This window comes from Physella acuta, unplaced genomic scaffold (genome assembly GCF_028476545.2).
Source record: "Physella acuta isolate Inbredline_101_S28 unplaced genomic scaffold, ASM2847654v3 ptg001467l, whole genome shotgun sequence".
In the NCBI taxonomy this organism is placed as follows: domain Eukaryota; kingdom Metazoa; phylum Mollusca; class Gastropoda; family Physidae; genus Physella; species Physella acuta.
The window spans coordinates 341308-367849 of record NW_026732982.1 but is presented as its reverse complement, the minus strand read 5'-3'; the positions used below and the strand labels follow the sequence as shown (position 1 = coordinate 367849).

At 40.7% G+C, this 26542-nt stretch overlaps 1 protein-coding gene across 1 annotated transcript in view; it reads left to right on the top strand.

Annotated features, from left to right (window-relative positions):
* The first annotated feature begins 19338 nt into the window (after window positions 1-19338).
* Window positions 19339-26542, top strand: part of LOC131928154 (tyrosine-protein phosphatase Lar) — a 34460-nt gene continuing 27256 nt past the window's right edge. Inside the window, exons 1-8 of the mRNA XM_059284094.1 lie at window positions 19339-19467; window positions 20257-20562; window positions 20847-20947; window positions 21141-21357; window positions 22642-22935; window positions 23515-23802; window positions 23936-24089; window positions 24386-24504. Of these exons, the coding sequence (XP_059140077.1) occupies window positions 19368-19467; window positions 20257-20562; window positions 20847-20947; window positions 21141-21357; window positions 22642-22935; window positions 23515-23802; window positions 23936-24089; window positions 24386-24504 (1579 nt within the window). The 5' untranslated portion in view covers window positions 19339-19367. The remainder of the gene's footprint in view (window positions 19468-20256; window positions 20563-20846; window positions 20948-21140; window positions 21358-22641; window positions 22936-23514; window positions 23803-23935; window positions 24090-24385; window positions 24505-26542) is intronic.

The window sequence follows — 26542 nt, the reverse complement described above, 5'->3', positions numbered from 1 at the left end:
AGTAGTAGCCAACTAAAGGTCTATAGAGAAGGTTCATTGTTGATTTGCCATTAACATGATTCCAATTGTTTAATATCATCTTGATCATGTTATGCAAATTTATATATGGGATATTACTACATGACCAGTGCAAGAAAAGTAATCTCCCTTTAGTCTGCGTCACTTTGTAGTAAACCCGAATGCTTTGATTTCAATTTTTTATGACTATTTTTGTTGTAAATATTCAAAAAGAGAATAGTTATTTTGTAATATAAATAAATAAGCCTGCACTTCAAGTATTAATCATTTCTCTATGATAGTTATCTTGATTCTTAACCGAGCTCTATCAAAACAAAATATAATAAATGCTTGGTTTATCATGTTGATGCATTTTGTATGATAAGTAATGACAGTTATCAGATTTCTCACTAATAGAACTATTATACATCCATGAGTGTTTAAGTATCATTTAAAGTACATCAAGATGAGTACCTCTAAATCTGTTGTAATTTAGCACACAGTATTTGATATGGCCAGATTTTAGCAGGTTTACATGATCTCACAGTGACAAGTACACATGGGACTGTGGGCTACAGATTTCCCAGCTCTGGTTTAGTTACTATGGACAAGTAGCTTAAGCAAACTTTTACTGCAGTGATACAAAACAAGCCTGCATTGTGTGATATAGGAGGTTAGCATGGTTGGGTCAGTTTAAAGCTCATAGTTGCTGTGACAGCAACTCATGAAGGAGAGACAACTATAAAATCAAACAACTGCTGCCTTGTAGTTAATTTTTTTTTGTTGGACAAAGGATATAAAAGCAAATCCAAACAGAAAAGCTGGCTGAAATCGGAGTCAGTGGCCTATATGGCGCATAACAAGTAGACGCGCAATTCTTAATTGTGTTGGAGGAAATCTCTTCCAACACTGGAATTAAGAATGAAGAAGAAGAAAGTGTAATATATTATCTTCATGTAGTTGATAGTTTTGATTTTTTATTTAATGTGACTAATATAGGTTTATATGGCACAGTTAGCGTATATTGTATGTTACATTTGTTGCATGATAGAGATAGGAAGGTTTATGGGCATCCATAAAACTGTTCTGTGTTTGTGGAATGCTTTCATGTCAGCATTTATTATATTTCAATCTGTTGGTCTCTCCGTCTTTCTATCTGAATGCTTGTGTGTCTGTCTGTCTACCAAAAGGCATTATAATCTAAAGTTAAAAAAGAAATAATTTTAAACCATTTTGACAAATCCTTCTTGTCAGCCCGTAAAAGCGTCTCTTCCTTTAGTCCACCCCTGCTCAGATTTTACCACAAAGCCTCCCAATGATTGAGTGAAGGCCTGAATAACTTACATGCACCCAATCAATAGACCCACTGCATCCATAAAATCAATGACCCTGCTTAGACACCTTGGGTCGTACCGAGCTTGTATTGAACAGCAACTGTTGATGAGGTCATCCATGTATGAGGTCATGCTTTTTTTGGATGATTATCTCCCCATTACACTGGTAACATCAAAAATGTTTTGACTCCCTCTCCACTAGAACGTCACATTTCAGTCTACCCTCTTCCTCCAATTTTTTTTTTTCAAACGAATTATTTTTTAAAATTTGATGTAAGCATATTGAATAATTGATAGCTTCTACTATAATATCCAAAAGAGTGATTTAAAAAAAAAAAGCGAAATAGCTGTTTTTAAAATTCAGGTTTTGTAAAATTCAAAAGTGTGACACCACAATTTCTGACCTCTCCCCCCCCCCCCCTTTTCGTCATCACACATCTTAGGAACGAACAGCTCCTCCCTTCTGCCTTAGGGGTGTAAGGTTATTATTGGACGACCCCTACGGACCCCCCCTGTACCCCATGCATTGTCTTCGTATGACCCCCCCCCCCACGTGACTACCTCACCAAACCTCATCCAATTATTTGACCCCCCCCCCCATGTATTGTCCTCGTGTGTAAGCCCCACCCTCGTCATATCTCGTCCTATCCGTCCTTCACACCGGTAGTGTTCCTGTACACTTGTATGATCTAGAATCGATCGCTATAAATAGTATAACATAAAGGCACTATCTCTCCCTTGTGTTGGGGAATAGGTACTACACAATATCAGCGGCTCCCGTGTTACGCTGTGCGACCAATGTTCAACATCTGCCTCGCTAACCACATCAGTTTGTTTTTGTAAACCTCTCGGGACCGTCATGAATACTAATGCATCGCCTTCTTACATAAATGTATCCATGCAACTCCTTGAACTTGCTATGTTTCAGAAAATTAGACTTGGATTATCGATCTTGTCTGCTCGTATGCTGTAGAAAAAAAGACTTAGCTATTGAACGTGTCTTCTGATTAAATGTTTGAGGAAGCTTTAGACTTGAGTTATCGCCCTTTCTGTTGTTGTAGTGTTGTTAGAGTTATAGAACGTGTCTCCTGTTTCAATACTTTAGAAACATTAGTCTTGAGTTATTGAACTTGACCATTTGAGTGTATTGTAAACATAAGATCAAGAGAAGTAATATTAATTTTACGAGAGTTATCGTATAAAGCCACCTGTCAAAAAAGTAACAGTTCAGAGGAGTAACCACAACTTTGCCTCTGCTATCTAAGCCGATCGAGGCCATTTTAAACTAGTAGTTTTTTTTTTTGTTTTTGTTTTTTTGTGTGAAGCATCCTAGTTTTGGGATCAGATGTGGGGCGGTGGTGGATCCAGCTAGAGGGCGCTAGTGCCGCAGTGTTGGAGAAAAGACCCACACACGAGAGGGAATATTAGATCAAACCATTCGCCCTCAGCGAGCTTAGACCTGTCAATTAAATTTAAACGGTACATTCTTGAGGAAATGCGGGGTTGTTTTTTCTTTCAATAAATGGATTTTCTTTACAAACGCGTTAAATCTATTCGATTTTTTTTCACACACTTACGCGCATAGTCCCATTTACGTCAAAAACTTACAAACATATCTAAGGACATACTAATACGTGCACCCAAATCTACGTTACACATCTATAAACCTTTCCGCATTTATTATCACACATAGATACATCAACATGAATGTAACACAACTTCCCCCCCCCAATATATAGTGTATCTAATACAACCTCCTCCAATATGCAGTATGTCTAATACAAACAGCCCTCGCAAATATATCGTATGTCAAATATAACCCCCCCCCCCCCCCCCACAAATATACAGTATTACTAATACAAACAACACTCCCCCCCCCACAAGCAAATATACAGTATGTCAAATACAACCCCCCTGCCCTATATACAGTATGTCTAATAGAACACCCCCCCCCCCCCCAATATACAGTATATCTAATACACCCCCAAAAAATTTAGTGTGTCTAATACACCCCACCCACCCACACAATATACATTATGTCTAATACAACCCCCCCCCCCCTTAATACACAGTTTGTCTAATACACCAATTTCCCCCCCCCCCTCACTCAAGTACTCGCTATCAAATTCAAACGGCCTTCCAACACACATTTTCATCCATACAGCTGAAAACCGACACGCACGCACGCACACACCCCCCCCCCCCCACACACACACACAACCCCCCCCCCCCCATACCCCCAGTTTTTTGTCCCATTATATAGGTCGTTAGCTCGTCTTCTATTGTTGTCATATAATAACTTATCAGTTTTATAGTTTTAGGTTAGCTAATCGTATTGTTATATTTTATTCATTGTCGACACAACAGAAGACGATGTATATCAAATCGTTTCAGATCTGTGCGTTCTGTTTTATTAGAAGTTCACGCTGAAAGCTTAGGGCTTATCTTTGTAACGCTGTAGGGCACTCGTGTCTTGTGAGGGTTGTCTAGCTGGACTTTAGTTGCTGTAGTTTGTATTTTGGTTTGTTTTGGTGCTGTAGTTTGTATTTTGGTTTGTGTTGTTGCTGTAGTTTGTATTTTGGTTTGTGTTGCTGCTGTAGTTTTATTTTGTTTTGTTTTGTTGCTGTTGTTTTTTCAGTTGCTGTAGTGTGTAGTTTAGTTTGTTTTGTTGCTGTAGTTTGTATTTTGGTTTGATTTGGTGCTGTAGTTTGTATTTTGGTTTGATTTGGTGCTGTAGTTTGTAGTTTTGTTTGTTCGGTTGCTGTAGTTTGGTTGTTTTGGTGCTGTAGTTTAGTTTGTTTGGTTTCTATAGTTTATAGTTTGGTTTGTTTTGGTGCTGTAGTTTGTAGTTTGTTTTGTTTTGGTGCTGTAGTTTGTATTTTGGTTTGTTTTGTTGCTGTAGTTTGTAGTTTGGTTTGTTTTGGTGCTGCAGTTTGTATTTTGGTTTGTTTTGTTGGTTTTGTTTGTCCAGTTGCTATAGTTTGTATTTTGGTTTGATCAGTTGCTGTAGTTTGTAATTTGGTTTGTTCTGTTGCTGTAGTTTTATTTTGGTTTGTTCAGTTGCTGTAGTTTGTATTTTGGTTGGTTTTGTTGCCGTTGTTTGTATTTTGGTTTGTGTTGTTGCTGCTACATCAGCATTGTGACTGATCAAGTACTAAACCTGTTACATGTTTTAATAGAATTCAAACACGAAGAAACTGTTTAATCCAGTGACCAGTCTATTCATCCCTTAATGATAATCGTGATCAATATTTACCGTTTACTCGTCCAAATGAAGCTATTCATGTTAGCCTAAAATTGGTTTTAGATGTTTTATTCTCTAATCAAAATCTCTAAGATGTTTCTACTCTCAAATCAACATTGTTCGAAATGTTTTTGTGGCTAATCATTCCTGTCACGATTTTTTTTAAAAAGTATTTTTGAGCGATACACGATCTCTGATTTTTATTTCAGCTTTTTTTTGCTCCGTGTTCTGCCTTTTGATATTTTCCCATCAGTTTTATAATTAATTGCTAATTATGATCTGATCTTCTGTCCTGCTTGTTACATGCCCACGTAATGCTAGGCTTATAAAAAAATCTTATCGAAGCAAAACATTTCGATGACGTCACTTTCGAGAAAATGTGAGAGACAAGCAGCCTTAATTCCGAAACCAAATTCTATTTTTATTTTTACATTTAAGATATAAGACTTCTACTTTTTTTTGTTAAAGTTGATGCCCTCCTCATCCCCCCAACCCCCCTCCCTCACAAATTATCGAAGTGCTAACCTTTCCTGATTTCATCCTGTATAAAGAACGTGATATAAATTTTTTCCCCCTCGCACAAAAAAGTAGCCAGATAAAAACCGTGGTTGTATGTTCGCTGATTGTGCGGCAAACGTTTGATGACCGTTATTTGGTGATCCACGGGCCCAGGGGCTGTCTCCTGCACGAGCAGATCGCGTGAGGGCCCGGTAAACCCCGCGTAAACGTCGGGTGATCCCCGCCCCTCCCCGGGGCTGTTATAGAGCGGCTTGTTGCGTCGTCACGTGATGGGGGAAATCTTGTGTGTGGTGGTCAGTGGGTTGACCTATCAGAGTCATAAGGTTAAAGGTCATCGAGCGTCTTAACCTGAGAGGGTAATGGTCAATATGGGCTTAACCTGAGAGGGTAATGGTCGATATGGGCTTAACCTTAGAGGGTAATGGTCAATATGGGCTTAACCTTAGAGGGTAATGGTCAATATGGGCTTAACCTTAGAGGGTAATGGTCAATATGGGCTTAACCTTAGAGGGTAATGGTCAATATGGGCTTAACCTTTGAGGGTAATGGTTAATATGGGCTTAACCTGAGAGGGTAATGGTCGATATGGGCTTAACCTTAGAGGGTAATGGTCAATATGGGCTTAACCTTAGAGGGTAATGGTCAATATGGGCTTAACCTTAGAGGGTAATGGTCAATATGGGCTTAACCTTTGAGGGTAATGGTTAATATGGGCTTAACCTGAGAGGGTAATGGTCGATATGGGCTTAACCTTAGAGGGTTATGGTCAATATGGGCTTAACCTTAGAGGGTAATGGTCAATATGGGCTTAACCTGAGAGGGTAGTGGTCAATATGGGCTTAACCTTAGAGGGTAATGGTCAATATGGGCTTAACCTTAGAGGGTAATGGTCAATATGGGCTTAATCTGAGAGGGTAATGGTCAATATGGGCTTAACCTTAGAGGGTAATGGTCAATATGGGCTTAACCTTAGAGGGTAATGGTCAATATGGGATTAACCTTAGAGGGTAATGGTCAATATCGGCTTAACCTGAGAGGGTAATGGTCAATATGGGCTTAATCTTAGAGGGTAATGGTCAATATGGGCTTAACCTGAGAGGGTAATGGTAAATATGGGCTTAACCTGAGAGGGTAATGGTAAATATGGGCTTAACCTGAGAGGGTAATGATCGCTATGGGCTTAAAAGGCGAGGTTAAAGGTCATCTAGTGTCGTAGCCTTTACTGTCACAAGACAAGAAAATAAACGTGTAAAATTGAACCCATCACCATCACGTGATGTGGTACATTTTACAATATAAACATCTCTTGAAGTAGACGCTGTAAAGCTGTAAATTCTTCCCTTATTATGTATCACCCTTTATTTTAACAAGTTGATGTTTGGCTTATGTAGGCTGTTCTCAATTTTCTCCAAAATTTTCCGAGGGTAAAGAGCGAGCACGCTGGGTTCTCCGCCCCTCCCCCTTCACACACACACATTACCATATCGTACCATATCTGGTCGCGAATGTCGTTGCACTTGTTTTTGAAATTTTCTGAATCGACGGTACCGAGTGAGTTTATATTTATTTGAGTCGATCAATGCTCCATTTAGGTGACATTACAGTGTGTGGTATCATTGTTTGTGTGGTCCGTACATTGGCCGGAATAAACGAATACTATTAGCATAAACATACGGTCTTCATTCTTATAAACACATTTCTGTTTTTCTTCTTGACCGAACGTCTAGGATACTTTTCTGTTTGGCCAACTGTGTTTTAGTGACTGTAGATCTGTAATCTCTACACCGTGCCGGACAGATTGTGTTTTTGGAGCCCCGTATTCGGCGCGATTGGAAGTCGTTTGAAGGTTTGCCATATTTTCTCACTACAGTTTTGTATTCTGTTGCTGTTACTGTTGATGCTACTGTTTTTTTCAGGCATCTCTCCTGGGGAGAGGGAGGGGGGGGCGCTTCACTAGGATGAAATTGAAAATATATACTTTAACCAGCCCCCCGCCCCCCCCCCCCCCCTTCCCCTGTGAAGACTGTATGCATGTGAGCATTGTACTAAGAGAATTCAGTCCCACCTGTTCCAATTTTTAGATGATTTATTTAGCGATCGCTAAAATTTCAATTTATATGCTTGGATTTTGGGATCCTAACCGGGGTCCCAGGCTGCCCCATTCCCCTCCCCTCTCGCCCACCTTTGAGGTCAGAAAGATGCATTCTCCCCCTATATAAAACAACTGTAATATAGCCAAGTATAGAGGTGTAGTGTAAAGCTTTTATTTAACAGCAATCTGAGTTCAGTCTCGAAAGTGTTCCGCAGCGATGTCGCGCAAATCAAATGTTGCACACAAACTTTAATTATTTGTTTCTACTTGGCATCCAATCCCAGTTATTTGGTCATTATTGTGTGCCTCGGGTCATGTGATGTGTCGCCATTCTGGGGATGTGAGGTTGTCCTCTCTATCATTAGGGGTAGCTTATTGGACAATAGTGTAAAAAAAGTAAAGTTAACTTTTGGGCCGGCGGTCCATGGGGCTGAGGAAGTAGAGTTAATCTGTTTATGCGATCTCGAGATAGTGTAGTCAGCAGTATGCCCAGCCGGTAATAGTTTCCCTAACGTGAGCCAGGTACTCATTAGAGCTGGGTGGACTCACTGAGTCGAGATGTGTAAGTAAATTGTGGCAATATGGATACGTTTCATTAACACAAATGAGCTGCCCGGATGTTCTGCGTGACGTGTCACCGTGAGCAATATATTGCACGTGCAGATGCATGGAATAATTCACTTCTACAGCCTAGCAATATTAAATCTGCAGAGCAGGCTAAGCGTATGTAAATAATTCACATCTGTTTTTGTGTCGTGTTGCTGACCAGCATTGAAGCCAACCTGTTTTATTTAGCTCATCTGTCCAGATTTGGCATGTCCTCTTGCCGGCCGCTGTAACAAGATCTTGTCACTTGTGATCTGTGCTGATCTGTTTTCTCTCTGCTCACGGATGGCTGTGTTAATATTCAGCCGTTGTGTGCATGCGGTCTGCCTGACCACAAGGGAAATATCAAGATTAGGCTGTGGCTTTTTGTCTTCTCACACCGCATGCTTTAGAAGACTGCGCAGAGGGTTTTGTTAATGGAATCTTGGTTTATAGGCGCGGCTTCTGATTGGTCGCATACACATTGATATCGCAGTTGTAATTTATTTCTAAAATAGGCTGAGGATACAGATGGGTGGGGGGGGGGGGCAGTTGTATCTTAGTGCTCCCCACGTAAAAAATAACATTACTGAGAGTGTGTGTTGCGTGTCGTTGGTATATGTGGTACCTTTAAAAACATACCGAATAAATGGCGGTAGTGTATTGAGGGGATGAGGGGGGGGGGGCTATGGCTATCACGAAACAATTTTTTATTTCCTCTATCTGAAAGACAGTCGTTGTGTGTCTGCTGAAAGACAGTCGTTGTGTGTCTGTTGAAAGACAGTCGTTGATCTGTTGAAAGACAGTCGTTGGTCTGTTTAAAGACTCCTTGGTCTGCTGAAAGACAGTCGTTGTGTGTCTGTTGAAAGACAGTCGTTGGTCTGCTGAAAGACAGTCGTTGTGTGTCTGTTGAAAGACAGTCGTTGGTCTGCTGAAAGACAGTCGTTGTGTGTCTGTTGAAAGACAGTCGTTGATCTGTTGAAAGACAGTCGTTGGTCTGCTGAAAGACAGTCGTTGTGTGTCTGTTGAAAGACAGTCGTTGATCTGTTGAAAGACAGTCGTTGGTCTGTTTTAAGACTCCTTGGTCTGTTGAAAGACAGTCGTTGGTCTATTGAAAGACAGTCGTTGGTCTATTGAAAGACAGTCGTTGGTCTGTTGAAAGACAGTCGTTGGTCTATTGAAAGACAGTCGTTGGTCTGTTGAAAGACAGTTGTTGGTCTGTTGAAAGTCAGTCGTTGGTCTGTTGATATTTTTTGCCTTGTTTGAAATTAGCAAAATATCGAAAAATGGTCAAAAATATTTTTTTATTTAGTATTTAGTCAAAATTTTAACTTATTTTTATTAAAACTCAAACATAGCAAAACGTAGTTCTACAACTTAGTGTTTACCAAAGATACAACTTCAACTGGTAATTTCTTTTGTTTCTTTATTTTTTTTTCAAGTATATTTCTCATTGTACTAAATAAATCAATCACTACCACTTACTGGCGGTATTTAGTATTCCCGTCAATCTAAACCTTACAGGCCACAGAACGTTCATTACATCAGGGATAAGCTGGCCGTAGGTAATCAGCGATAAGCCGGCTGGTTCCATGACACGTTCCTGATTTAGTCTGGCACCAGACCGTTAAGTCTACTGGACCGTGCTGTGGTCAAGTGACGTTTGGTTAGTCCAGTGTAAATCATACTCGTCAAAATAGGAAGTTTATTACGGTTTTTACATTTGTTTTATTTTCCACTTTTTTGGCTACGACAAAAAATATTTGCGTTAAAACCGGACCAGTAGCTTGTCTCTTAAAAGACATTTATCTGCCCCTGCTTAATTCGGGGAAGAAATCCACCAACCGTGACACCCAGCGGTCGTTAGTATTTTAATCTTATCTCCCCTTTTGATATAAAATAGAGTAATTTCTAAATTAAATTTGTATTAATAACCTAATCATCAATGTCTAATTAGGTTTAAAAATGTACATCATTGCAGTTTTTTAAGAGAACGTATAAGTTTGCACAAAAGCGCTGCATTTGAAGCTGGTCAACATTGAGTTACAAAAATAGCCACAGATCCACAAACAAACAGACATTATAAAAACCAGATATCAAACCACTTAAAACACAGCTCATAAAATAACGCCCGCTTCTCCTAATTTCCTAATGACTGGAGTAATAGCAAGATTCACAAATGGAACGTCGGTTCTTTGTGTGTGTGTGTGTGTGTGGTGGGGGGGGGGGGGGTTACACCCAAACATGAAGGCCGGGGAAATGTGTATCTCCATTAGCGGCCATTCATAGCCAGCATGTGTGGCCCGTCTTGAACTAGGCCCGTTAATTGCCCTGTCTTAGAGTTCATGTATATTTCAGTCACTACCACAGGGCTCTTTATAATTCTACAATTAGAATCACCAGAGTCATGAGCACTAATACAGGAGGGTTGGGTTCTTGATATAGCGCTAATACAGGAGGGTTGGGTTCTTGATATAGCGCTAATACAGGAGGGTTGGGTTCTTGACATAGCGCTAATACGGGAGGGTTGGGTTCTTGATATAGCGCTAATACAGGAGGGTTGGGTTCTTGATATAGCGCTAATACAGGAGGGTTGGGTTCTTGACATAGCGCTAATACGGGAGGGTTGGGTTCTTGTCATAGCGCTAATACAGGAGGGTTGGGTTCTTGTCATAGCTCTAATACAAGAGGGTTGGGTTCTTGACATAGCGCTAATACAGGAGGGTTGGGTTCTTGACATAGCGCTAATACAGGAGGGTTGGGTTCTTGACATAGCGCTAATACAGGATGATTGGGTTCTTGACATTAGCGCTTATACATTGGATTATTGGCATGGCTAATAGGACTGCTTTTATGTTGTCTGCCGGTTATGTTTTTTTTTTTTACTGCCGGTTGTTAGTTTTATACTGCCGGTTGTTAGTTTTGTACTGCCGGTTGTTAGTTTTATACTGCCGGTTGTTAGTTTTGTAGTCCGGTCAGAGAAAGTGCTAGTCTAGGCCTATGGTTCATTTGTTCGCTGTCCACTAGCGCGTGTATTATGGGAGTGTGTACAGACTTGTGTATGTTAATGTGTACACGTGTGTCCATTGTCTGATCTGACACCACGTGATGCCCGTCTGTGTCTAGTGATTTCTCTTAAGGGACATGCAGACGTTTTCCAATAACAAATTTTGTATCGGGTATATTTGTCTTGTGTTTGTGGCTGGCTATATTGTGGGATATTTTACTCTCTGAGGGGTCATCCATAAATGACATCACGCTTTTTTTTTTCGATTGTTACCCCCCCCCCCCCCCTCTCTTTTTTTATCTTACACATTCACATCACAAAAACCTGATCCACTCCCCCCCCCCACACTTAAATATATTCATCAATTTTATAATATGAATTATAAAAACAGTCCTTCAAAAACTAAAACATGTCACAAAGTAAAACTGCTCTAATTGACATCTACATGTCACAAAGTAAAACTGCTCTAATTGACATCAACATGTCACAAAATAAAACTGCTCTCATTGACATCTACATGTCACACGTAAAACTGCTCTAATTGACATCTACGAAAAACAGACCAAAACTGCAACTCTTCGGTGGTTAAACACCATTTATTAAAACGGAGTGCTAGGTCGTGTTGGACCACTGTGAGTATCTGACAAAGTACACAACCGATGGTGAAATCCTCAACAAAACCAGACAGTATCTGTTGAAATAAAACCGTACTTTGTTATCAAGCTATTGATTAGCTCTGGTGCAAGAGGCTCTAGTACTGTGGTACTAGGGAGATGGAGAACAAAGCCAACACCAGAACGTAAGGGAATATTTCCCCTGGGCGCCGTGCTGTAAATTGTATACTAATTTTTCTTGTCACTTGGTGGGCATCTGGGGCTATCTTGCTGATAACACGCTGTGTGGCTTTACGGCTTGATTGATAGACGGACAGACTAGCTTTACAGCTTGATGGATAGACGGACAGACTAGCTTTACGGCTTGATGGATAGACGGGGAGACTAGCTCTACGGCTTGGTGGATAGACTGGCAGACTAGCTTTACAGCTTGGTGGATAGTCAGGCAGGCTAGCTTTACAGCTTGGCTTGATGGATAGACGGACAGACTAGCTTTACAGCTTGATGGATAGACGGACAGGCTAGCTTTACAGCTTGATGGATAGACTGGCAGACTAGCTTTACAGCTTGATGAACAGACTAGCTTTACAGCTTGATAGATAGACGGGCAGACTAGCTTTACAGCTTGATGGATAGACGGAGAGACTAGCTTTACAGCTTGATGAACAGACTAGCTTTACAGCTTGATGGATAGACGGACAGACTAGCTTTACGGCTTGATGGATAGACGGAGAGACTAGCTTTACAACTTCATGGATAGACGCACAGACTAGCTTTACAACTTGATAGATATACGGACAGACTAGCTTTACAGCTTGGTAGACAGACTAGCTTTACAGCTTGATGGACAGACGGACGGGCTAGCTTTACAGCTTGACGGATAGACGGACAGGCTAGCTTTACAGCTTGATGGATAGATGGACAGACTAGCTTTACAGCTTGGTGGATAGATGGACAGACTAGCTTTACAGCTTGATGGACAGACTAGCTTTACAGCTTGATGGACAGACTAGCTTTACAGCTTGATGGGTAGACGGACAGACTAGCTTTACAGCTTGATGGACAGACTAGCTTTACAGCTTGATGGGTAGACGGACAGACTAGCTTTACAGCTTCAGGGACAGACTAGCTTTACAGCTTGATAGATAGAGACGGACAGACTAGCTTTACAGCTTGATGAATAGACTAGATTTACTACTGGCTTGACAGGCTAACTTTACAATTTTTCTGGACACAATAGCTTTACAGCTTGCTGGACAGACTAGCTTTACAGCTTGGTGGACAGACTAGCCTTTTATCCTGCTGGACATTATATGTTCAAGGAACAAGCTGATGTTAAAAAATAAAGGATTGCAAGTCTAGTTGTTTCCCCTCTATCAAGGGTTTTAACTTATTGCAACAAGGAAGAAGATTGAATAACACTTTTTAAATGTCTGTAATTTAGGCTTTTAGTTGTTGTTGAAGGAAACAAACGTATGAGATATCTTTGTTGATAGTGGTTCAAATAGGCTGATATCTATTTTAAATACCTAAGTCGTTAAGTATTTTTTACTCATTTCTTTATCATTTCTTAAATTTAGTATATTCTATATATCTATGGCTAGCGGTGCTAAAGTTTAAAGATGTGTCTTGCCATATTGATACTTAATCATTCTACTAGCCGTCGTTACTCGTTACACGTGATTATAGGCTTATAGATCTATAATTTAATGTTATACATTTTTGATAATTTTTTTTTATAAAATAGTTTTTAGTCAAAACACAATGAACAATATTAGTGACAAAGAAAAAAACAACTAAATAACTAAAAATACGACACATTTAAAATAACATAGGTTACTAATAACTAATAGAAAACCAAATTATATACATCATTAGTCAACAGAACACCATATTAAATGCACACACTGATTAGACTAAAATGATTTAGTTAAAAACCCGGCTGTTCAATGGTATTTATGTGGTTTTAAAGAAATTTGTATTAGTTAAGGCCGAGAAAATGGTACGCATTTTATAGCGTACGTCTTGATAAGTAGATCTAAAACAATTTTGAATATGTCTATGGCTAGCGGTGCTAATTTATCAATGTGTCTTGGCTTATCATAAAATACAAGTGTTTCTGCCACATTAAATTATACGGTTGATGTACGTATCTATTTTTATGTTGTTAATTGATTTTTATGTCACTTGTTATATTTTTCCCGGTTTGTAAGTGTGTCGCGTCTAGTGCCTGTGTGTCAATGTCTGTATGTCGTGTCTGTGTGTCACGTCTTCTGTCTGTGTGTCATGTGTCGCGTCTTCTGTGTGTCTGTCTGTGTGTCGTGTCTAGTGTCTGTGTGTCAATGTGTCTGTGTGTCTGTCTGTGTGTCTGTCTGTGTGTCAGTGTGTCTCTGTGCGTCGTCGAATTTAAGTGTCTCATTTATTGTCAATATGTGTGTCTCGCCAAGTGTATGTAAGTTCCTGTGTGTCTCTGTATATCTGATGTGTCAAATGACGTAAAACTCAGTAGTGTGTTGGGGGTCAATGATGTTCGACCACCACAGTTTTTATAATTTTGTTATCATTTCGAATGTTTTGAATGTGAACTGCATGTAATGTTTGAGAACCCCTTCAATATCTAGGTTAAAACTGACGGCGGGTCGTTACGACGTTAATATTTGACAAGGCACAAGCGAATCAATTTGGTTTTCGCGTGGCCAGATTTGGCAACTAGGCCAAACGTAAAAGTAAATCGGCTTGCGCACCTTACTGTTGTGGCATTGTGGCAAGTTCCTTGAGTGCGGGGCGCTGAGAGAGTGGTTACTTCCCTTTGATCTGTCAGAGTTTAAGCTCCTGATTATTGCTGCTATTGTTTCATTCAGGCTAGATCTACTACTGGACTGGGATATAAAATTAAGGCCACTTATGCCATAAACTTTATAAAATATACACACAAAGGAACAGCTAATCTCTAACAAACCGATTTTTATCATTGTGTTAAGAAATAAACATGTTTTTTATCATTGTTTTAGATTAAGAAATAAAAATGTTTTTCTTTTGTTGTTTTATGTTAAGAAATAAAAAAATGTTTTTTATTATTTAAAAAAATTAATCAATTTAATTATTCTTAACATGAATGTATTATTATTGGGGCTGTTTTTATTAGACTAGAAACTAAATCACAATAAAATACAAATAATTCGGAAATGGAATGTTTACAGCACATAGAAGGCTACAAAATGTAGTCTAGCATGAAACCTGCGACAGGTAGACATGTAACATGAAACCTACGACAGGTAGACGTGTAACACGAAACTTGCTGCAGGAAGATATGTAACATGAACCCTGTGGCAGGTAGACATGTAATCTGCGACAGGTAGACATGTAACCTGCGACAGGTAGACATGTAACATGTAACCTGCGACAGGTAGACATGTAACATGTAACCTGCGACAGGTAGACATGTAACATGAACCTGCGGCAGGTAGACATGTAACATGAACCTGCGACAGGTAGACATGTAGCATGAACCTGCGGCAGGTAGACATGTAACATGAACCTGAGACAGGTAGACATGTAACATGAACCTGCGACAGGAGACATGTAACATGAAAACTACGACAGGTAGTCATGTAACATGTAACCTGCGACAGGTAGACATGTAACATGTAACCTGCGGCAGGTAGACATGTAACATGAACCTGCGGCAGGTAGACATGTAACATGAACCTGCGGCAGGTAGACATGTAACATGAACCTGCAGCAGGTAGACATGTAACCTGCGGCAGGTAGACATGTAACATGAACCCTGCGGCAGGTAGACATGTAACATGAACCTGCGGCAGGTAGACATGTAACATGAAAACTACGACAGGTAGACATGTAACATGTAAACTGCGGCAGGTAGACATGTAACATGTAACCTGCGGCAGGTAGACATGTAACATGTAACCTGCGGCAGGTAGACGTCAATAAGTTGACGTTCTGTCTGGGTGAGCACTCACCAATCGATGCCGTACGCCCTGGTCTGAATTATGCACGGGCTCGCGTGATAGAACTTTAATGAAATATGGGGGGGGGGGGGGGGGGGGGGGGTCGGGGCTCTTTTATCATAACAAAACTAGCATTTCACAATGAGATTATTGTGTTTTTTATTTATTGATCTATTTCTGGCTCATTGTTGTTGAACATTGGAAGGTGTTTGAACATTAGAAGGTATTCGAACATTAGAAGGTATTTGAACTTTAGAAGGTAGTTGAACATTAGAAGGTAGTTGAACTTTAGAAGATAGTTGAACATAACAAGGTAGTTGAACTTTAGAAGGTAGTTGAACATTAGAAGGTATTCGAACATTAGAAGGTAGTTGAACATTAGAAGGTATTTGAACATTAGAAGGTATTTGAACATTAGAAGGTATTTGAACATTAGAAGATATTTGAACTTTAAAAGGTATTTTAACATTAGAAGGTATTTGAACATTAGAAGATATTTGAACATAAGAAGGTATTTGAACATTAGAAGATATTTGAACATTAGAAGGTATTTGAACATTAGAAGGTATTTGAACATTAGAAGTTATTTGAACATTAGAAGGTATTTGAACATTAGAAGGTATTTGAACATTAGAAGGTATTTGAACATTAGAAGGTAGTTGAACATTAGAAGGTAGTTGAACATTAGAAGGTATTTGAACCATGCCCACGGAACCAGACTTTGATATTGAATCAATGACCTCATACAAAGCGCTACCTTCTTTTTAATTATTCAAGACTGCTAGAGAAATACTGTTCAAAAAATTGATTTGACATCACCTAGTTCCTCAATCTTAGCGCAAAGTAAGGGATGGGTAGAGTCAGGTGGTCGGTAGAGTCAGGTGGTCAGTAGAGTCAGGTGGTCAGTAGAGTCAGGTGGTCGGTAGAGTCTGGTGGTCAGTAGAGTCAGGTGGTCAGTAGAGTCAGGTGGTCAGTAGAGTCAGGTGGTCAGTAGAGTCAGGTGGTCGGTAGAGTCTGGTGGTCAGTTGAGTCAGGTGGTCAGTAGAGTCAGGTGGTCAGTTGAGTCAGGTGGTCAGTAGAGTCAGGTGGTCAGTTGAGTCAGGTGGTCAGTAGAGTCAGGTGGTCAGTAGAGTCATGCGGTCAGTAGAGTCAGGTGGTCAGTAGAGTCAGGTGGTCAGTAGAGTCAGGTGGTCAGTATAGTCAAGTGGTCAGTAGAGTCTGGTGGTCGGTAGAGTCAGGTGGTCAGTAGAGTCAGGTGGTCGGTAGAGTCAGGTGGTCGGTAGAGTCAGGTGGTCGGTAGAGTCTGGTGGTCAGTAGAGTCAGGTGGTCAGTAGAGTCTGGTGGTCGGTAGAGTCTGGTGGTCGGTAGAGTCAGGTGGTCAGTAGAGTCAGTTGGTCAGTAGAGTCAGGTGGTCAGTAGAGTCAGGTGGTCAGTTGAGTCAGGTGGTCGGTAGAGTCAGGTAATCATTGATATATTGATATATAATTTGAGATTGACAGTGAATACAAAACTTAGAATGAGTAAAAGACAAAACAGTAGTGAATTGAAACGTTTTGAAAGTATTTGTTGTTATTAATGAATCCTCTAATTAATTGGCGCCAATTAATGGACGATTCTAATCACCCAAGATAATGAACTCATTAGTGACCATAACACGTGGTCATCAACTGACTTGGTGTATGGGTGATTGGGTATATGTTATGTGTTTGTTGAAGATATGTAACTGTATGTAACCAACGTAGAATACCGTTGAATTGACGTGAGAGACAGGTGAAATACAAGGTATGACCAAGTGGTGAGAGACAGGTGAAACACAAGGTATGACCAAGTGGTGAGAGACAGGTGAAATACAAGGTATGACCAAGTGGAACTTCCAGGTAGAATTCCAGACGGTGAGCCAGCAATCAATACGGCATGTTCACGGCTGACTCACGCCCGCGACAAACACGCGAACACCTGGGGGAGGGGAGGGTTGGCCCGGGGGTGGGGATGCTCCTTAAGCTGGCTGACGAAGCGTTCAGTTGTGGGAGTTTGTGGGACAGCTAAGACGGATATCACAGTTGGATTGTTGTTTAGTACTGCTATACATTTGATATACAGGTCGGTTTTTATTTGGTTTATACTTCAGTCTACTTGCTATACTTATCTATTTTCATTGGGATTTATTTTTCTGCTTGATTGGAAGATTAAATTAAAGTTTCTTTCAATTTTAATTTTTTTTTTTTGTTTTTTTTTTAAACTTTTTTTTAGCAATTTTGTAGTTTTCAAAAAATATTTAGACTAAACTTTTGTCAAGTCTAACTTTGTTTATAAGTTATTCTTTTATTCTTTAAGTAAAGCGAAACACAACATACTTACACATATGAAACATATCAAAGATCTGTAACAAATATAGATGTGGTCTATTTCTATGAAATGTATGTCTGTGTGATATAAATATATATTATACTTTAATTGTAACAACGTGAACTAATATATATTTATCTGACACATTTATAGCAAGTTTTATCACTCTGTTGCATTATAGTATGTGGTAGAGAACTAGGCGACTTGTACATGCTACTATTAGATCTGTCCCTAGTTGTTGACTGTGTACGGGATACATTCGTTTACATTGTCTCAGTCGGATATCTTTAAGTGAAGGTTATTTAAAGTTTTACAATGTAGACAGCTGATTCGAACCTACATCTGCAAGTTGTAGACAGCTGATTGCGTGAGGGTGGGGAGGGGGGGGTGTCGGGATTCGAACCCACACCTTCAGATTGTCCAAACCACATGCTTACAAAAAGGCGTGCTGTCCATCTGACCACACGTCCTTGACCGTAAACCACGTTCTTACATAAACAACCATGCTAACCTCCCTTTTTATTGAGTGTACGGAATGACTGGGACATTTTAGTCTAGTGCTGTTTGGGTATCGATCCCTCTACAGAAGTGGGTATCGTCTGCTAGAACCGTACATGATTGCTACACTTATAGACTAGTGTAAGCCTATCGTCTGCTAGAATCGTGCATGATCAGAGTTTCTTCCAGGCATCTCTACCGCCCCCCCCCCGAACGAAATGAAATGTATATAATTTATATAGAAAATATATATACTTTTAACAGTGTCCGCCCCCCCCCCCCCCCCGAAGAAAATCTACCGCAGCCCACGAAAATTTCAAGTGCCCTCCCGGAGAATAATGTCTGTGTATGATTGCTACACTTATAGACTAGTGTACTTTATCGTCTTATAGAATCGTGCATGACTGCTGCATTAATGTCACTACTCTCACGGAGACTATTGCCGGCCTGATCAGAGAACAATATACTTACATCTATGTATCGGCCTTGTTGACACAAATGTTTAGCGTCACGGGAGTCACGGTTAAGGCGTCACGCGAGTCACGGCTAAGATGTCACTTGACTTTGGGCCGCTGACCAAAATGATTGCTGTTGTCCCTAATTATCCTGTTTTTAACACTTTGTCCATGTACATAAGAAAATCATTAAATTTTAAAAGTCAATTAATTAAGTCCTGACATATAGTTCTAACTACAGACACACCTGACATTTAGTTCTAACTACAGACACACCTGACATTTAGTTTTAACTACAGACACACCTGACATTTAGTTCTACCTACAGACACACCTGACATTTAGTTCTACCTACAGACACACCTGACATTTAGTTCTACCTACAGACCCACCTGACATTTAGTTCTACCTACAGACACACCTGACATTTAGCTCTACCTACAGACACACCTGACATTTAGCACTACCTACAGACACACCTGACATTTAGTTCTACCTACAGACCCACCTGACATTTAGCACTACCTACAGACACACCTGACAATTAGTTCTACCTACAGACCCACCTGACATTTAGCTCTACCTACAGACACACCTGACATTTAGCTCTACCTACAGACACACCTGACATTTAGTTCTACCTACAGACACACCTGACATTTAGTTCTACCTACAGACACATTTGTGTGCCTAAGATGACAGTGGATGACAAGACATGAGGTCGCCATGCCATGTCACAGTGACATCTTGTACACCAGACTCGTGTGGGTTCTGGTTTGTCTCAGCTCCTGTCATGCACTGCTAGGTGAGTTGTTTTTTTTTACATCTTATATTCTGGTACATGAGTACATCCCCCTGTTGTACAACATCCCATATGGTACAACATTCCCTATTGTACAACTTTCCCCATAGTTCAACATTCCTGAACCCCAATTTTGACTACAACCCTATTTATACTATATCCCTCCCCCCATTGTGTTACCAGCCACAAGTTTAGGTTTGGATCAGTACAACAGAGCTGTTAACAGCAGACACATTGCACAGCTAATGCTGATGTCATACAGTGTGGGGAGGGTGGGGCTGAGGGGGTGGGGCTAAGACAGACTAAGACCTCAGTGTTGCAGACAGTAAGAAGATGGATCAGCTGTATTAAGATGCAGCGGAAAGCTAAGCTGATTATGATAATGCTAATCCTCAATAGAATAGAAAACCTGAGATGGAGAAAAAAATTCCTTGCACATTAGAAAATATCTTCCCAGCAGTATACGTTTGTTATTTACACACTACCTGCAGTAAAAAATGTTAAAATAATAGGCTTGATAGAAAATGAAAATCTAAGCTTACATTGTGATCTTTAATTTTTTAAATATTACCCTTAAATTTATTTATTTTACATGTATTACGTCCCTTATCTTTCTATAATTATTTTAATCTATTTAACTTGTAAATTATTTGTCTATTTATAAATAAATACATCCAATTTGCTGTAGTGGTCAAAACTTTGTGTCGATTATTATTTTGTGATTTGATCTATTAATAGAGAAAAGAAACAAAACAAAATTAAATATGATCAAACATATGATATTGTTTACAGTATGGGTTGACCAGCCAGTGAACAGATCAACATCACTAGGTCGCAATGTTGTGTTGCCATGTCAAGCTAGGTCTGTCAATCAGAGTTCTCCTCCCCTGACTCTAAGCTACAACTGGCAGTTCAATGGAGGCCTCCTGCCCAGCAGAGTGTCCAGATTTTTCAACAACTCTCTGTACATTCCTGCGGTTTCAGCGCCAGAGCTGGGCAACTATTCCTGTACAGTGACTAGCACAAGGCAGGGAGTGAATGGAAGTCTTGGGGCTGTAGTGGAATCTCTGGCTGCCACAGCTATTGTTGCACAAGCTTGTAGGTTTTTATTCAGCTTCATCATCATTCATCATCATTCATCATCATCATTCATCATCATTCATCATCATTTGTTTTTGTAGCCCCTGGGGAGTAGAGGGCTGCACTTTTCCAGCAGACGCGGTTTTGGGCTTCTTCTTTTATTCAGCTTCAGTTGGTTTAAATTTTAAACTGCTGTGCTCAGTATTTGTTATCACATTTTAGTGTATGAATTTTGATATGTTGCTGTATTAAATATTTATTTTTTAAAAGGGTGTGGAATTTTCTGTATTTTTTTTTTAAAGATATCCAAGAATTTTTCATCCATCCAAGATCCATTGAGGCAATGATTGGTGAAAAGGTTGTCATAACATGTGTCACAGGAAAGAGCTCTCCATCACTGAAGGTAACAAAAATAATATTGGATCGGAAGGTTTTTTTTTAAATTTTTATTAATAATTTGTATTTCTGAATTCTTTAAAAAAAATATTTTAAAAACAGGTTGTATTTTAGTACATACTGTAAGAAATCTTGGAGATGCTAAACTTTTAACAGAACAATTGATAAGGTTTTATTTTTTTTAACTGTTAATATTTTAGGTGAGGTGGCTCTTCAATGGTCAAGTGGTGACTGTGGGCAGCCAGATGACAGCCAGCTTTGGTGGTCTGGACGTGACAGGTCTCAGTGTCCAGCTGTCCATGAAGCTCAGTCTGCCCCCCATGGCGTTCAGTTTGTTTGGGGTGTACCAGTGTGTCGCTGCTAATGATGAGCTGGATACAGAGGTGTACAGTAGTCCAGCCAATGTGTCCTATAAATGTGAGTACATATTCATGCAGCGTTGAGCTAATGATGAGGTGCATGTCAGATGTTTGGTGTATTTATTCTGTAAGATATTTTATGTGTTTGGTGCTATTACACCCATTTGGGAGCAAAGCTCCTATGGTGTAGACCAGGGGTCTCCAAACTTTTCAGTCTGAGGGCCGCATTAACTATCAAATTTCAGTTCGGGGGCCAGTTAATTCCACGTATGTCTTTGATTTTTCTGGGCAAAGTTTCTCAGCCATCACCAACAAACGTTTTTTTCCGTGGACTAAAAGATCTCCGCGGGCCGGATAAGAGGACCTCGCGGGCCGGATGCGGCCCGCGGGCCGTAGTTTGAAGACCCCTGGTGTAGACCTACACCTTTATTTATAGTTTTTATTCATGGATTGGAACACAATATTGATCTTACGATTTTCATAAATATCCATTCCGTTATTTATAATGTTACATGATTTTAAGAGAGACAAATTATTAATTGAGAAACAAAGTCAATTAAAAGTTTAATTCTTGTAGTTGACTTTAATTTTTCCCCTCATCAAATTTTCCCTGGAAATCTGCTCTGTCAGTGTGCTTAAAATTATTCTTGTTTTGAATGTGTGAATGGGGTCGGCGTGGTCGAGTCGGTAAAGCTCATGGTTGCTAAACCGAAAAAGTCTCGAGTTCGAACCCTCGGGCAGATGAGGCTCGTTAGCTGGGGACAGCCACTCTTCTAGGAGAGACAACTCCAAAATTAAACAACTGCTGCCTTGTAGTTTGTTCTTGGTTGGTCAAAAAGAAAAGCAGGCTGAAATCGGAGTCAATGGCCTCAATGGCGCATAGCCAGTTGACACGTAACGCTTAATTGTGTTGGAGGCGTGGTCGAGTCGGCAAAAAGCTCATGGTTGATACATTCGAACAGTCTCGAGTTCAAACCCACTGGCAGATAAATCTCTATCCCCTTCAACACTAATAATTAAGAACAAAGAAGAAGAAGAAGAATGTGTGAATAAAAACTTTAAAAATAAAAGTGTAATAATTATATATCTATAAGAATGCGTGGCCTAAGCGGTAGTGTGTTAGGCTAATAACCCGAAAGTCTTGAGTTTGAATATGTAGAACGTCCCTGAGCCCACCCAACTCTGATGGGTACCTAACTCATGTGAGGGAAAGTAAAGGTACCCAATGGATCTCTAGGTCTAAAAAGGATTCTTTACTTATTTTAAAAATATACCTATTTATTATAAGATGTGTTCTATCCATATTGTTGCATCATTAAAAAGATTGTCTTGTGTCCTCTAGTCTCAGCCAGCCGCCAGCTTCCTGTGATAGAATGGAACCTTGATGACCAGCTGATAGTTCCAGAAAACCAGGACCTGGTTCTCTCATGTAGCTGTCTGGACACAACAGAGCGTCCGGTCATTACGTGGTATTTTAACGATGATACAGTTAACGAGAACCAACAGGTTTACGTTTTAGCCAACCACAGCCTTGGATTTTTCCCATACCAGCCTGTCTACAGTGGGAATTATTCCTGTGGAGCCGTGAACTCAGTCGGGGAAATTTTCTCCCCCACGGTCACGCTAGTCACTGCGGGTTTGTTGTCTTCATTCTTACTTTGTCACTTTTTAACGATTCAGTAAGTTTTTTAAGCTGAGCTTAAACATAATTTCTTCTGAATATAGGCTTGTTTTTTTTTAAAACTTGTTTTAAATTTATACTTTTAATCATCTATAACTAGCTGAATCATTTCCTATTCAATTCAACTGGTTACTTCCAGGTACATGGTCCTGGATGTACATTGTTAGACATGTAATACTTAATTTAGATCTTATCCACTTGCTGTTCCATATAGGAAATAAGCCAAATAGCCTAGCCTAACCTTAACACTTAACTAATAACACTTTAAAGAAATGATGTGCTTAATAGTAAGTTATGGACAACCAGCTACTGTGGGAACTACATAGTTGTATCAGAGAACCCCATTGAAAAAAAATCATCACAAATGTACAAAATTGCTAATATAAGTATATATATATATATATATATATATATATATATATATATATATATATATATATATATATATATATATATATACTTAAATATATGTATATATATATGTATATAATTCAACTTGTTCCCTGTTATTCCATAATTGTTCCATGTTTTTAGTGCTGGACATTGACTTTGCTGTCCACCCAACTAATACCCTGGTCATGTATGGAGAGGCTTTTACCCTGTACTGTGACCCACCCCACAGCATCCCAGCTGCTTCAGTCACATGGTACAAGAACTTCAGCGCTGTCAATCTTACAGCTGGTGGATTTCAAGTTCAAGGCTACAACCTTTATAAGCCGTCTGCTAGTTTCAGTGATGCTGGAGTTTTTTACTGCTTGGCTTACAACAGTATGACATTCCCTGACAGCAGAAATTCTCATTTGGCCACACTGACTGTAGAGGGTAAGATGGCTGCTGGTATTGTTGTTAGTTACAACCAATGGGAAGGAAGGTATTTCTTAGTTTGACTTAGTAGAAGTAATTATTCTTCCTCCATGTGGAGTTCTTTAGTTTTTATTTAAATATTTGATCCCAGGTCCCCCACTGATCACCACCCCTCCCATCAACACTAAAGTTGTGAAGGGAAACTTTTTGCACCTATCTTGTTTTGTCGAGGCTAAACCCCCTCCCACAACTTTTTGGTTGTTTCAAGGAAGAAACATAACTCCGTCTAACAGGATTGCTATTGTGTGAGTAGCCTACCCTTCTATTTGTTCTGGTGGAATTTTCCATCTGTTCATCTATGTCGTTTTAGATCAAGATATTGAAATCTGTGGATGTAGGGGTATTTGTGTGCATGATGGAGTGTTAAAAGGGAATAATGTTTGAGGTTAATAATGTGGATGTTAAGAGGGTGGTGTGTGTCATATTGTGCGGTGTTTGTGTCATATTGTGCAGTGTGTGTCATATTGTGCTGAGTGTGTGTCATATTGTGCTGAGTGTGTGTCATATTGTGCTGAGTGTGTGTTGACATCTCTGCTTGCAGTAACCAGGACCAAGAGCTGCTGATAGCTGAGGTGGGCAAGGAGTGGGAGGGTCAGTTCACTTGTGTGACCAGCAACAAGTATGGCAGTATTTCAGCAGGCTCCTTTGTCACAGTTGCAGGTCAGTTGGCAGGTCAGGTGTCAGTCTTAGGTCAGTTGGCAGGTCAGGTGTCAGTCTTAGGTCAGTTGTAGTGGCAGGTCAGGTGTCAGTCTTAGGTCAGTTGGCAGGTCAGGTGTCAGTCTTAGGTCAGTGGTAGTGGCAGGTCAGGTGTCAGTCTTAGGTCAGTTGTAGTGGCAGGTCAGTCTTAGGTCAGTTGGCAGGTCAGGTGTCAGTCATAGGTCAGTTGTAGTGGCAGGTCAGGTGTCAGTCTTAGGTCAGTTGTAGTGGCAGGTCAGTCTTAGGTCAGTTGGCAGGTCAGGTGTCAGTCTTAGGTCAGTTGGCAGGTCAGGTGTCAGTCTTAGGTCAGTTGTAGTGGCAGGTCAGTCTTAGGTCAGTTGTAGTGGCAGGTCAGGTGTCAGTCTTAGGTCAGTTGGCAGGTCAGGTGTCAGTCTTAGGTCAGTTGGCAGGTCAGGTGTCAGTCTTAGGTCAGTTGGCAGGTCAGGTGTCAGTCTTAGGTCAGTTGTAGTGTCAGGTCAGGTGTCAGTCTTAGGTCAGTTGGCAGGTCAGGTGTCAGTCTTAGGTAAGTTGTAGTGGCAGGTCAGGTGTCAGTCTTAGGTCAGTTGTAGTGGCAGGTCAGGTGTCAGTCTTAGGTCAGTTGTAGTGGCAGGTCAGTCTTAGGTCAATTGTAGTGGCAGGTCAGGTGTCAGTCTTAGGTCAGTTGTAGTGGCAGGTCAGATGTCAGTCTTAGGTCAGTTGGCAGGTCAGGTGTCAGTCTTAGGTCAGTTGGCAGGTCAGGTGTCAGTCTTAGGTCAGTTGTAGTGTCAGGTCAGGTGTCAGTCTTAGGTCAGTTGGCAGGTCAGGTGTCAGTCTTAGGTCAGTTGTAGTGGCAGGTCAGGTGTCAGTCTTAGGTCAGTTGTAGTGGCAGGTCAGGTGTCATTCTTAGGTCAGTTGGCAGGTCAGGTGTGAGTCTTAGGTCAGTTGTAGTGGCAGGTCAGGTGACAGTCTTAGGTCAGTTGTAGTGGCAGGTCAGGTGTCAGTCTTAGGTCAGTTGGCAGGTCAGGTGTCAGTCTTAGGTCAGTTGTAGTGGCAGGTCAGTTCTAGGTCAGTTGTAGTGGCAGGTCAGGTGTCAGTCTTAGGTCAGTTGGCAGGTCAGGTGTCAGTCTTAGGTCAGTTGTAGTGGCAGGTCAGGTGTCAGTCTTAGGTCAGTTGGCAGGTCAGGTGTCAGTCTTAGGTCAGTGGTAGTGGCAGGTCAGGTGTCAGTCTTAGGTCAGTTGTAGTGGCAGGTCAGTCTTAGGTCAGTTGGCAGGTCAGGTGTCAGTCATAGGTCAGTTGTAGTGGCAGGTCAGGTGTCAGTCTTAGGTCAGTTGTAGTGGCAGGTCAGTCTTAGGTCAGTTGGCAGGTCAGGTGTCAGTCTTAGGTCAGTTGGCAGGTCAGGTGTCAGTCTTAGGTCAGTTGTAGTGGCAGGTCAGGTGTCAGTCTTAGGTCAGTTGTAGTGGCAGGTCAGGTGTCAGTCTTAGGTCAGTTGTAGTGGCAGGTCAGTCTTAGGTCAATTGTAGTGGCAGGTCAGGTGTCAGTCTTAGGTCAGTTGTAGTGGCAGGTCAGTCTTAGGTCAGTTGGCAGGTCAGGTGTCAGTCTTAGGTCAGTTGGCAGGTCAGGTGTCAGTCTTAGGTCAGTTGTAGTGTCAGGTCAGGTGTCAGTCTTAGGTCAGTTGGCAGGTCAGGTGTCAGTCTTAGGTAAGTTGTAGTGGCAGGTCAGGTGTCAGTCTTAGGTCAGTTGTAGTGGCAGGTCAGGTGTCAGTCTTAGGTCAGTTGTAGTGGCAGGTCAGTCTTAGGTCAATTGTAGTGGCAGGTCAGGTGTCAGTCTTAGGTCAGTTGTAGTGGCAGGTTAGATGTCAGTCTTAGGTCAGTTGGCAGGTCAGGTGTCAGTCTTAGGTCAGTTGGCAGGTCAGGTGTCAGTCTTAGGTCAGTTGGCAGGTCAGGTGTCAGTCTTAGGTCAGTTGGCAGGTCAGGTGTCAGTCTTAGGTCAGTTGTAGTGTCAGGTCAGTTGTCAGTCCTAGGTC